Consider the following 14,169-nt stretch of genomic DNA (forward strand, 5'->3'; position numbering starts at 1 on the left):
ACTAAGCAGTGTGTGTACTGGTCATTCCGTTAGCTCTTCGCTGTTAGCTCTTAGCCAAACACACCATCCATAGCCTACAGTCAGCTGTCAGCCAAACACACTGTCCAAAACATATGTCACAGATGCACTCAGCTGTGTTACCACTAGCGGCCACTACTACTAGCCATGGGCCAGTTAAGAGTAGTGAGTGAGTCGTTAGCACTCGGCAGGCAGTCACCGTAACCATGCAGTGAACATAGCCAGTCTTCCCCCTTCACAGTTGGTGGAGACACAAACAGAGCTAAAAGGAGAGTAAATATTAGATTTAAATTAATAATGTGTCCATAAATGAATGCTAGTGTTGTTCTATATCAGCTTGATGTATAAAAATGCAAGTTTTAAATCAAAAGGTGGTCAGTACCTGTCATACATTTTTTTATAAAATATATCCGGCTGCAGCTTAAAGTCAAAGCTTTGCTGCCTATTGACTTGTTGGATAAAACATGACTGTGCTGTCTCTCTAAGAGGTTGACGTATATCAACATATAGCTTGATTGTGTATCATCAGTAGCTATGTGTGCGCACTAACGAGATTGAAGAGCTAAAGGGAGCAAGCTATGATATTACGCACCACGATTGTATGGAAGGACAACATTCTGCTAAAATGTGCCTTCTTGCATCAAGGTGTAATGTATCTGTAACCAGTGGCACACACGAGCACACACCAAAGTGATACCCACACGGCCGCTCTCATGCTTCACCCTTTCTGCGAACCAGATCTGGGAAATGCCTTCTTAGCCTCGAGCACAGTGGCATCACATGCAATTAGCAACTAGCTCCAGCAGGTGCAGTATGGTACCTAACTTCACATGTTGGGAGAAAAGTGGTTATCCCACCAGTCTACCTGACACGCACACTGTCTGAGGTGACAACGAGCAGGCCTGTGTCTGTGTGTACAATATGTCCGAACAGTAAGCGCAGTGTGTCTCTACGTGAGTCTATGTCGTTGAGGTTTCTCTGGCAGCAGGAGCGGATGCAGAGCACAAGCCACTTTTAACTGACTGGGGTAAACAGCTATGAGAGAAGATAAAGGGCTGAGTAAATGTCACACTACCACAGCCTTTTGCCTCTGCTCACCTCAGCATCAGATAACTGCAGCAGGAAAGAAAAGTCTGGTTTCCTCTAACATATAATTGGTTATCTTATTGCAATCTAGTGCACTCTTGCCTCTGCACAGAATTGTATGAGACTGCAATGGGAAAAGAAGAAGAAAAAAGGCTGAAGTTTGACTGTTCTGCAGTAACTAAAATATCTAATGATGAGCAGAAGGAATACGTCAGTCGATTCCTATGTGTCGTTAATCTGCGTGTTGGACTGGGTCTCCTATACAAACACCAACATGACGTGGACTTTACCATGCAGCACAAGACATACAATTATAGAAGGTGGGAAGGAAGTGTTGTCATTTACTGTTACTGACAATCAGGTTGTGCTATGTTTACTTTCAGACGCCATACAATTATAGAACCTGTAATACACGCACTAATATGAAGTTTTACAGTTTACTAAACAGGGACGTGTGCTATATTATAACCAACAATATGAGACAAGAGATTTCAAATCCACAGGAAGTAACATTGCGTCATATGATTCTAATGGATCTTTTTCAGGAAATCTGTTATGTATTAATTTGTGGGCACTACTTACAATTTCTCTGCCAAATAGTTAAATTCGGTATTACAGTAATTAATTAATCATTAATTAAAAAGCTGTTACGGATTGATTCTGAAGATGTCAAAAGTGCTTTCAGTTTAAAACTTAATTTGTTTCTATGAAGGCAAACATCCGCCTGTGACTATAACATCCACAGGGACGTATTTTATGTATTCATACTTATGTTGCTGCAATTAGAAAAGATAACTCTTGACGTCATCTGTCAATTACAGCAAGTGACCTTGTTTTTAAATGCAAATATATGCAATATTTGCATTGTGGTCTCGAGAGTATAAAATAATGAGGTTTTTCTATGTGTTCACTCGTGTATGTGGAAAACATAGATAGCTTGCGTGTGTTCTTAAAGGGATTTTCATGTGTTTAAGTAAGCATTTCATCAGAACTCAAGATATCCTCAGGTTGGAGCCTCTAAAATACCACGGGGCCCGGGTCAGTAGCTTGAATCAATTGGCTGATAAACAGAATGGGTTTCATAAATTGGGTGCTTGGCTACTGTATCTCACCACAGCAGTGGGCAGTCTTTTCCTAGCTGGATTGATGCCTGGAGGGTGGGCAGTGTGGAGCCTAACCCCTCGTTCACCCACAGTGTATCGGGCCTGTGGTTAGAGAGAGAGAGAGACGGCAGGGAGAGAAAGAGAAGAGACAGAGAAGACAAAAGTGGGGAAGGAAACGAGATGGCGGGGCTTTAGTTTGCAAGATACAAGCAGGGCATTTGTAAAGGAACATGTCAAGACCCCCTCCCTTCTCCCCCCTCCGTTCCATCGTGAACCTTTCCCTGCTCCCTTTCTCCAGTTGCTCTGCTCTGCCCATAATGCCCAGCACACGCGTACAGGGGGAGGAGAAATGACATGAGACCTCCACCGTGACTCTACGCAGCGCCATGCAAGGGGAAGAATGGAGGTTAATGATCTGACAACCCCTCCACCCCGAACACGCCTCCTCCCCATGCCCACCTCCCTACTCTCTTGCACACACTGACAAGCATATACACAAACCCCCTACAAAACAGTGGGGCTGAACGCTGGCGCTGAGCCAATGATCTGGAGACCTTCGGAGTATCATGAAGCAACGAGTGGATTTACACTCCATGAACATTATGAATTGGTAATCTAATATAACCTACATTATAACTAAGACCTGCAAGCAACAGCTCATATATCAAATGCTCATTAGTAATAAAAAAACCAAAAAAGCATTTGCAACAAAATTGTTGAATGGTTGTGGGGTTGAAAAATAGTGTGTCGTGCCATGTTGTTATCCGAATGAAAACGAGTCATCCTGTGAACACTAACGTTTTTGGAATATGTTGAATCTGAAATGTTCTCATTAGGTTACAACTGAAGTCTAACTTTTGACCTGCTGGTGGCGCTGATGATAAGTGAGGGAATTACCAACAAATGGAGTCAGATAGATCGACTGTCAGCCTGGAGGATGGCGTAGAAAACAACAGTCCAACCGCAAATATCCCTATCTTACAAAACACTCGGAAACTATACGCAACAGTTGACCTGTTGAGAACAAACCCCTCCTGCACCTCGACCACAGACCGAGCTAAACATATAATGCTATTATATTGCATGCAGTGCTGTGACTAACCAATAGACCCTCAGATGCATGTATTGGTTGTCACGTGATGTTGTGTGGGTGTGCAAGATGTTAAATAAAACCTCAGTGGCCTTTAGGTTTCATCACCGGAAAACCAACAAGGAAAGGTGACAATTTTCATCTGAGTTGAAGCATACACAGAAGCAAATTAAAGTCCCAGAGAAGTAAAACAACATTGGGGTTTAAAGGAAATCTTTAGAAAACCTTTTAGTTGAAGTTAATGTCAAGAAACAACATTTGTATGAGCCTCTCTGAGGTTGAATAAACAGATGTAGGGGGCATTCAACACTGAGGACTGCTGTTGTTTCATCTATGTTTAATATAAGCCCTGATTCATATCGCTGCTTACTGGCCTGCTGCCCGCCTGGTTGAAATCTCCATCCAAATCTCGACACCCCGCCTTGAGCATCTGAGCTAAAAGCTTTCAAAAGGTTGGAGATATTTAATTTCTTTTAAATATAATGGCAATGGAGGGTATGCTTCAGCAATAGCTGGTGTCCCTTAATTGTCTTAAATGAAACAAATAAAACACGTAAAAACCATGAGGATAAAATGTCATCCTCCATCACATAAGAGAGAATTGCTAAATGTAGTAATATAATTGATAATGAGGCAGCAAAGCACTTTTACAGAGCTTGAAAACAATGAAAGATGGACGATTAGTCATTAACGGCCATTGTTAATCTTTCCGGTGAGTAATTGGGAGGAAGGCTTGTGCATTTTTTATATCCTTAAACTGAAGAGCCCTAAGAACACAAACTCCATAAAATAATAACAGGCGTTTCACCTTAGCACGATCCGAGCCTCTCAATTATTTACTACTAATGAATTGCCTGGGGCAATATTCTTCCTAAGTACAATATCAACCATCCCAGAGAGGCTGAACCGACTCGCTCAAATACTTAAATACATTTAATCAATTATGCTCACTGTCCCCAATATGAAAGAGACAATGTACAAGCTTTCTTCTCCGTACAGTTTCATACGCTCTGTTTCAGCCTTGAAATGTCTAGAAAATACTCTCGTGCTCAAAAACTCAGACTAATTGATTCAATGTTTTCATCTAGAAAGCATGAACGAGGTTCCTCTCTTTTCCACTGTTTTTTGCATCCGTGGTGTGGGAGGGTTGAATAAATGGATGTGTGCTGTTGTTTCGGTGTCTTGCCTCAGAAACATAACAGTGCTGCAGACCAGGTGCCAGGCACCTTGCAACCAAACTTGCCACCTTGAATATCTTGTTGCTGCCACATCGCTGATGAGCCTTCAGGGGCCTGAGGCAGCCTGAGATCGCCAGCTCCCAACAGGGAGGAACAGGATGGGCATGAGAAGTAACAGTATATAAAGGCACACAATATCAATATGGTGTAATTGCGTGAATGACTAAGCCATCAAACACAAACAGTAGGAGTCGCCTACAGTTTATATTTCAGAACAAAGTCTCTGCTAAGTGCAGGGAACTGTCGAATAACCTTCAGTATTTAAATGCATCACCTAAGTGAATGTAAATTGATTTTGCCATCTGCTAGCTTCGTCTATAGGGGACATCTTCATACTGGGTTTTATTTATGTGCTTGTGTGCTTTTCCACTGCTTATTATACTCCTATTCATCCTTTCCAAAAAAGCCAAAACACATACTCAGACCAATTATTGTTTTCTGCACATGTTTTTATTTCTTTCATGTGTTTTTTTCAGATATTTCTAAATATTGCATTCTTCAACAAAGAAACGTGTTTTCTTCTTTTCACATGTGAAATATGATCTTTCACATGTGAAAACATGACAAAAAGTTGGTTAGTTCAGATGATGGTTTAGACATTCTTTATTGTTTAGACACATTATAAACTATAGATGTACTATATATATATATATATATATGGGGACAAAAAGCACAATGTAACACAAGGGCTGTAGTCCTGTGATTCTGAGCCACATTTTTATTTATTTGTTACATTCAGCGTGCTTGCACATGTGCAAGTGTTTATAAATGTGCATATTTCATATGTGCAGTCCACTCAAAGAAACAAACTGAGTGTTCGGCTACATTTCTATGATTGACACTGTTATCACCATTCAATCGGAAACATTTCCCAACCATGATCTTCCACTGCGTAAAGGAGCAGTTCAGGCCTGAATAGCATTTGTCAATTCCATGCTATCCGGCTGTAATCATCAGTATTTGGCTGTAACTACACCAGAGAGAAATTTAAGCGCAAAGGATCTCGTTCCTAGACAGCTGGTGGTTGTAAATTCCTATCAGGGAACATAAAAACAGAGACGGAGGGAGAGAGTTTGAAAGAAAACATATACTATTTTCATTTCAACTGCTTTAGGGATTACAGCTCAGGGCTCTAGAAAAAACTGCATTAAAATAATCCACCATTTGCATGTTTTATCTCACAAAGGAGGCTCACATAGACACACATGCACACCAACCCCCACTCTCCCTCCCCCCTCCCTAACCATCTTCCGCTACGTCCCCTCCCCCATTCTGGGTGAGCACACACACCCACACACAAACACACACAAACATCACACATATACACACACTGTCATCATAAAACATACACGCACGCCCACACACACACAGACACAAACACACACACACACACACATTGAGATCAACCTGCTGCCATCTGCTCTACGCACTCTGTACAATCCTCACAGAATACATTATTCACGACAATACATCACATCACATTCCCTCAATGTCACAGCCTTGTGCTGGAGAAGAGTGAGAGAGAGAATAGGGGTGAGAAGAGAGCAAAACAGCTATTGTACTCTGAAGAGAGAGAGAGCGAGAAGGGGGAGATTTGGCCTGTTATATGGTGCAGTGGTAGGAAAATTAAAGACAGTTTGATTTTTGCTTTTAGGCGAAACAAGATTGTCAGATAAACTTGTTCCAGTTACAGCTGATTAACAATCCCGACAAGGTGGTTAGTGTTTTAAATTGAGAGAGAGAAAGAGAGAGAGAGAGAGAGAGAGAGAGAGAGCGAGAGAGAGAGACTCGGCAGAATAATATTCAGTATAACTTCTCATCATTCGGCCAGGCGTTCTTTTGAGTTGGATCTTCTTGTTTGTTCTTTATTCTTGCAAGTCTTTTGTTTTCAAGTGTTAGAGTAAGAGAGAACAAGTCTGATATATTTCAAGGAAAAGACCAAAACCTACAATGTGTTCCAACTTCCCTATCTGTGAGAGCAACACAGAGCTAAAAGAAGAGTGATTGTTGGATTAACAATAGCCAGGTAGACATAATCACAACTTTGAATGGATGTTAATGTTGCTCCATGTCTTCTGGATGTGTGCATATGCAACAGTTTACGTGAAAGTAGTAAGCTCACTTATTTATTCAGGTTTAGCATTACTCAAACAGGAGATTAGAGCCTTTTTGGGGACTATTTTCAGCTGCAAAATAATACAGAATTGGTGTGGTGGTGAGTCATAGCAACACTAAGACGTTGTGGCTTATTAATCATTTGTTTTACATCAATAGAGGGCACAATGGAATGAGCTATATCAGACTAGAGTCAATAGCTTTTAGTCAGATAAAGTAATTGTTGGTTTTGGTCTTTTCATTGGATTTATTGACAATAAGAAAAATATAAAATAACTCCTTCATAATGATTCAAGTGTTCTCAGTTGGTAGTGTACTGTATTTCACAAGTTATTGTAATGACGGTTGGTTTTGTGTCAACAGAGAGACGTCAATTTCTTTACTGAATAGAATTTAGAAGAGAGATATAATACATAAAAAGCAAGAGACTTCTCCTTGTTTACATGTTTTAACTATGTTACTATTTTAAAAGCATGATGCGTGTGTGTGTGTGTGTGTGTGTCACCATTGTGTGGTGACAGAGCAGAGGGAGTGAACAGCTGGCAGGCCCACACTTGATTACATATTGACCTGCTTTGCATTCACCTGTTATTCAGCCGAACCTAATGTTTCCACTTGGCTCTTCTGCAGCTGAGCTGCAATGAACCTCGCTGTGAGAGCAACGCAAGCAAGTCTTAAGTAATGTATCAAAGTAGTTTGTCGAACTTTGCTAAATGTCATTCAAGTAAAATTAATAGTTTTTCCACTTTAATTATCACACAATGACAAAAAGAAGAGTGTTTTCTGACCCTTGCCACACTTCACAGGAGCGGTAAATACAGTCGACATTCGATACATTGCTAACATACTGGTTACACTCTTAAGGTTCTCGACTGGGTGCAGGTGATCTCCTGACTGCAGATAATTAGCCTTTGGAAATGCCATATGCCTGCATGGGCCTCGAAGCACACCATTTGAATGGCAGAAAACGTTGCTGCGTCAGACCCTTCCCTTCGCTCCACTCCTCCTCTTGCTTTTTCCCACCCTCCATCCTCCCTCCCTCCCCTCTTTCCCAGATGCTCTCTCGGCTCATGTCTGTGTTTGGGCTGCGACTGCGAGGGGTCACCGCCTGCCTTGTTCTCACACGTGGCGCACCGAGCGTGTGTTTGTATGTGTGTGAGCAAGGGAGAGCGAAACAGCACACACTCATGTATGAATGATTATATGAATGAGTGTGTGTGTGCGTGAGGAAGAACGTCCCAAAAAAAAGAGGTGTGTGAGTGTGTGAATTTATCCCAATGTCTGCATAGTTGAGCCTGAGTGCCTTTCCCACTGTGTGTGTTTCAAAGTGTTTGAGTGTGTATCTTTCTCTTTGTGTGTGTGTGTGTGGGTGTGTGTGTGTGCGCGCGTGTGTGTGTGTGCCTTGCAAGCTCAGTGCCAGGTCTCTCTAATGAGTCTGTCAGGCGCTGTTAGCGACGGCATGCTCCCCTGGCTCAGCGCACTCCTACAGACACACTGTGATTAGCCGGGCCAACGGCACGCCACCGGGCCAGATTAAACACTCACCACGCCGCCAGGGAACACACACACACACACACTCACTCACACACACACAGAAACTCAGCACAGCACACACTGGAGCATTACACTTGCCTGCGAACGTGCCACAGACTTACTTAAACACACACAGCTTCATTATCATCGTGCCCATTAGCCTGCTCTGATACTTGCCCTCCAGAGCCAGGTGTTGACGGCAATAAAAATGAAAATGAATGTGAAATATAAACAATATACAAGCTACCTATGGCACTCGCAAAATACTAATATTTCATTAATCTGTCTGTGTTTATTGAATTCCTGTCTGCCGCTAATCTTGAACATCACTCAGAATTAAGGCCAGCCCTTCTGGCTCCAACAGCTTTCAACATCTTCATTAAAGCGACATGAATCACTAATTACAGGTAATTACCCTTTAATGAGCGGCCCAGATGAATGAGCAGATATGCAGAGGAGGGGCAGGCGTTAAGGACACATCGTTTTTCATTCCTCAAGGGCCAAAAGCGGACTCTAACTGGGTGTCACAGTTTAACCGTTAGCTGAGACATGGTGGTCTGGTGAGAAAATGCTGGCTTGACTGCTGTTTACACGCGTCAGACAATAAACATGGTGTTTGACACAGGATACTGATGATATGAGTTATTTTACTATTTGAACCCAAATGTGTACATGCTGGGTTGTGTCTGTTCACAACACAGTAGTTCAAGTACACAATAGGCTAACAATCACAATAGTATAGAAGTGTTTCAATGCTAGTTTGTAACCCCTAAATATAAAGTGGCGTCTGCCTGACTATGAGCACAACATGTTTATGTTCTTGCACATCACTTTTTGACTCATCAAATACATCCTAAGACCCACTAGATGGGTCTCCACTGGACAGCAGTCTCCGGTTATGAGAAGTGGACCCAATAGGGAAGTGTCTGAATTGTACATTCTTTCTAGTGGCCAGGGGGAAACTCCTCTAAGTCTGATTGTAAAGAAATATTTGAGAAAATAACCTATTTCTCACTTGATTTATTATCTTTGTAAACGTTGTAGAGGTTCAAGGTCTTAATTGCTAGTTTACAGTCTTCTTCAATACAGCATGATTTTCATTTAATAAATGATGGTGCCAATCAATATTGTTGTGTTTCTATGCCATACCAAGAGGGTTTGTGTACATTTTATTTGTGTCCTTATGATAATTGCACTTGGCTTACACGATACAGTAATGTTAAAGCATCTCTTAGGAAGTCATGTCTCGTATGGCCGTATTCTGTAGGGAGCCTATGCTGTGTTTGACACAAGAAGCCGCAGCATGACCTTAAAGAGCATTGAGTGACTGCTTTAGACAAGCTGTGATCACCTTTCACACCAACAACAAATGTGGGGTTTCCCTGGGTCAGCATGGAGAGGGAATATTACCGGCACTGTGAGAACTGAGATGTGTAACACATTTAAGGTGGTAATGGGTTAAAGTGGGCAGCTTTTGTAACTGTGAAGGTGTGGGAGTTGCAGACTGTTTCTTTGTGGTTAAACTATGGGAATAAAAACTGTTTTTTTTGTTCTGCCGCTGTCGCTTTCTCAGAAAACCAACAAGCCAAAATGTGATTGAACTGCTTCAGAACATTAAAGAGTTAGGTTTCCTATCTTGGGCCTGCAGAAGAAAGTCCCTTCACAAGACACTTGCCACCAATGTTCCCCTTGTTTTTAATTATTCTCCTCCCTCTTACTTGCTGCCAAAACGCCTATTTTTACCCATCTGTGCTGTATCCCAGGGTTTTTCTTGTCACCACCGTGTTTCCTGTCATCAGTGTGTACGGTTGAACAGTGCAGTTACTGAAAAGGCCTCAGCACTGTACCTGTCTCTCGCTCAGATGTGGTCAAAGATGTTTGACATCTTGTTTTTCTTTTTACACCTTGTATTTCCTCTACAAAGTATGTTATATATATTAACATACTAAAGCAGAAATATTGGGCCAATTGGAAACTTTTCTTTGTTCATTTTATTCTGTTTGTTCACCTTTAATCCAGGCCCCTGGGATTAAGATATCTACAGAAATAACCCTTTGTTTACACTACACTAATCCAATCACCGTGCTAAAGTTCATTCAATTTGTGCTCTGACAGTGAACCCCCGCCCCCCTCCTCTGAAGCATATTCATCATGATGCCATATGCCCCGACACAACACTGCGTCTTTTCTTTAACAGAAATGTGCAGAATGTGACATACTGTACTGTGTGATACAATGAAGTAATTGTGTTTTCTCCCTTGAGGGAAAGTATGAGTCGGAAGAGGAGGAATATCAGTGCAGGATGTATGCTTTCCAGCCTCATCCGATGATCCAGTTGTAAGTGAGGGCAGCTCATGGAGATTTAAATGAGCATCTTGACTTCTAGGATGTAACTGTCTTGCCTGACCTCCATTACAGCATGCTTTAATGGCCTTCTTAGCTTTTTAAAGTCAAGACGTATCATATTTTTTGCAGGATAATACAATATACTTTAATAGATTATTTTCCTGCAGGGCAAAACAGCATATTAGGCGTAGTATATATTCCAAACTATTTAAAATCTGTTCCAGATGTATACAAAAGAAAAATACATTTATGAAAGAAAAATGCAAGTTACGACTTAAAAAAATAAACAATGCAATGCAAAAAGACTTCATGAAGTTAAATGTCCTCGTTGTACTTGGCCTCTCCTCCAGCATGACACACAGAGCCTCTTTTGTTCTGCCACTCATTGCTTATGTTACTGTAGAGCACTAATGCACACAGATCGATAGCATACTTTCCATTTCAACACATTGAGCTGATGTAGGGACACACAGTTGGAATTGATCCTGTCCTGTCAACACAAAGTTTTAATGTCGGTAAGTCTTCATCCTGCTGCAAAATAAATGTTCTTCAAATAAAAAGTGTTTTTTCACAGCGTGTTCACAAACTCTACCCTTTGTAGCTTGACGTTGACATCTTTGTATTACACATTGAATAACTGCATTGCTGATGATGATTTTAAAGCTAGGTGGGTGGGAAATGGTGTAATGGAGGCATAGAAACAGAACATCTGGCCCATTCACGTGAATCAAATATAAAAAGGTTCTGTCACTTCCAAATTACTTCTCTTGTCGTAGACCTTTTATGATTGGGAAATACAGGCTCACATAAAGCTATTTTGAAACAGCTGTAAAGGCATAACAACCATTAAATATTTTAATACACCGATAAAACAAGAAGTCAGAATTGTAAAAAACAACAACTAAACAATGCATGTTGCCTCCAGAACAAACAAACCCAGCATAATCAATTTCCTCCCCCATAGGATGTCCACCACATGCTAGCGGGTTTTTACGACCACGGCTGAAAGGTGCAAAAAAAAACATGTTTCAAGTAAGCAAAACTATCAATCTGCACGTTTAACAAGCTCGCAGTACAAGGTGCACACAGTCTGAATATAGTCTGAAACCTTTAACGGCAAGAAGGCTGAAAACAGGAACTGGCTGTTCTCACTCAAACAGCTCATTGTTTGTGATTTACTGTATGACCGTAGAAAGAGAGATGACTGATTTACGAGACATTTTTTTATTTTTGTCTTGAGCATCTTGCAGCGTCATACAGATAAACATTTTATGTTTTGTTTCTGCAAAATTTGATTTTGCAGAAATGTTAAAAAGATTATTTGGTATCTTTTAATGTGATGTGACAAAAGTCCTGTCAAGGGAGAAACACCTTCCTGCAGTTTAACTGAAAAACAGCAAACCATATCGTGCACACTGGCAACTTGCTGCAGGCTATACAGCAACATCTCATGACACTTTAAATAAGTACATATGTTTCTTAAGACCTCTGATCCTTCCTGTACATGGATGTTTGATTATGAAAACAACACCAGGATGAATTAGATTTATTTTAATTTGTGCCTGTTATAAATCATATAGTGGTCTTTTAAAATCATACATTGTAGTGGGAAACTCTTTCAATTGTGTGAAGCGCCCCACAAAATAAAGATGAACTGTTTTCAGTGATAACAATAAAACAGCTCTTCTTGGTTCGATGAACCAAACCAACAGCCTCTGAAAGGCAGAGATGGAGAGAGAAACAGAGAGAGGGAGAGCACTAATCTCATTACCTTCTCTCCCTGGCATGAGAGAATATTCACTTCTCTGTGGCAACCGACAGGAAGGTGAACACCAACAAAAATGACAAATTAAATTGCACATCCCACCATTTCATTTTCCATGTAATTAAATCAGTTAAATGTTATAAAAAACATGTAAACTCCGTCAATTACTTTGAGCCATTTGCATTTTTAATTAGGCCAGATTAATTCTAATAAGCGAGCTGGGCTTAGGCGATGACAGAGTAGGCCTATTGTGTGTCTGTCACACTCATTTAATTATATCATTATGTCCCATATCCTATTATGATAATTGGCTTTTTATTCTCAATCAACAACTAACCAAATCTATTAAGTAATAAGCTCTGACTAGTGCACTTTTAACCTTACACATTATCGATGTGTGCCACATTTAAAACCACAACCAGTTGATAAAAGATTGGTAAACGCAAAAAGCAGTGCAATGCCCAGGCTTATTCAGCTAGCTATTTCCTCCAAATGAAAAATGACTGTCATGAAGCTGCATGTTGACACTGGGTATAGGGTGTAAAGCAAACACATTAGACGGAGGAAATGGGTCTCACCATCTTCCCCCTGCAAGGTAACTAAGCAGAGAAGACGAATGTGTCTGATGTGTTCAGCCATTTCCTCTGCTCCCTCTCTGGGGAGTCACTCGAAAACAAAATCTCTGAACAAACTGACCCTGCTGTTTAATTGAAAGACACTGCTGCAAACAAACAGGGGAAGTGGGAACAGATTATAGCCTGAGAGACATGCAGCAAGCCAAATGTCTCTGACAAAAAAATGATGAAATTCAGGTGAAAATAGCAGATAAATCCTTGCACAGCTGCAAAAATAATTGCAAAAATTAACATTTGTCATAATGGTTAATTAACTGGAAATGGTTTTAGGTTTAGTCATACTCGGATTTCTGTGTAGTATGTTTCCAGTATGTAAATCTCAATGCATAAGTGAAATCAAGCTACTGTTGTAACTCTATGTACCACATAAAAATGAACAAAAGGCAGTCAATCTTAATTTTAAAATAAAAATAATTCTACTATTAAAATAAATAGATCAACTTCATATACAGCTCAGCAGGCAGTCAGATCGGCTCCCAGCTACAGCTAAGATCAATACTAAGCTTCATTACTTTATCAGGTCTGAGTGATTCCTCAGCTCCACCCAATGAGGCTTGAATAAACGAACATCATTTCTGCCTCTGAGAAATATTTGTATGTTTACATAAGACTCCCTTTTCCGCATCTATTCCTGGACTGTCTATTGTCCTGATTTAATAATCATATAGGGTGAGAAAGAAGGTAAAAACATCTCAATGCTTCCTTGCACAGCAGAAAAACAACCAATTGTACCCTCAGACTGCTGCCTCTGCAGCATTAACAAAGAGGAGCAGGCAATATGTGGTATTACAGTAATGCAAAGATGTAGGACAGATACTGCCAACCAGTCATATCACTAATCGCCATGTGCAAAGATGTGGTCAGGGGCATTTCGAACCAAGTCACACGACTGCAGCGTTGTCTAAGTTATGTGGCTTTTCTTCTAAATAGTCAAACAGGAAATGTGCGTCAAGCTTTTGCAGCACCTCAGTGACAGTTATCTGACAACCACAATCTTATTGTAATGTTAATGTTTTTCCTCCAAGATAATAAAAAAGTGTAAAGTGAATGCTGTCAAAAAGAGATAAAAAAGAATATATCCCTCAAGCTTTTTTCCTTTGTTTGAAGAAGATTCCCATGATCTTCTTCAAACATAATCTAAGACTTGCATAAATTATGTGGAACAGTTAATTTCTAATTCAAGAGCATGATTTCCAGTTTTCCATTGTTGCAGTATCAAAGTTAAGACACTTAAGTGGCA

General features: G+C 40.5%; 1 protein-coding gene across 3 annotated transcripts in view; it reads right to left on the reverse strand.

Annotated features, from left to right (window-relative positions):
* The window catches only part of LOC130199694 (thymocyte selection-associated high mobility group box protein TOX-like), a 72,534-nt gene that overhangs the window by 43,643 nt on the left and 14,722 nt on the right, over positions 1 to 14,169 (reverse strand). For 2 of the 3 annotated variants that reach the window (XM_056423409.1, XM_056423408.1), the window contains exon 2: positions 2,217 to 2,309. The exons of the other annotated variant lie outside the window; for it this stretch is intronic. In XM_056423409.1, coding sequence (XP_056279384.1) covers positions 2,217 to 2,309 — 93 coding nt within the window. The remainder of the gene's footprint in view (positions 1 to 2,216; positions 2,310 to 14,169) is intronic. 3 annotated transcript variants of the gene reach the window in all.

This window comes from Pseudoliparis swirei, chromosome 9, assembly GCF_029220125.1.
Source record: "Pseudoliparis swirei isolate HS2019 ecotype Mariana Trench chromosome 9, NWPU_hadal_v1, whole genome shotgun sequence".
Lineage (NCBI taxonomy): Eukaryota > Metazoa > Chordata > Actinopteri > Perciformes > Liparidae > Pseudoliparis > Pseudoliparis swirei.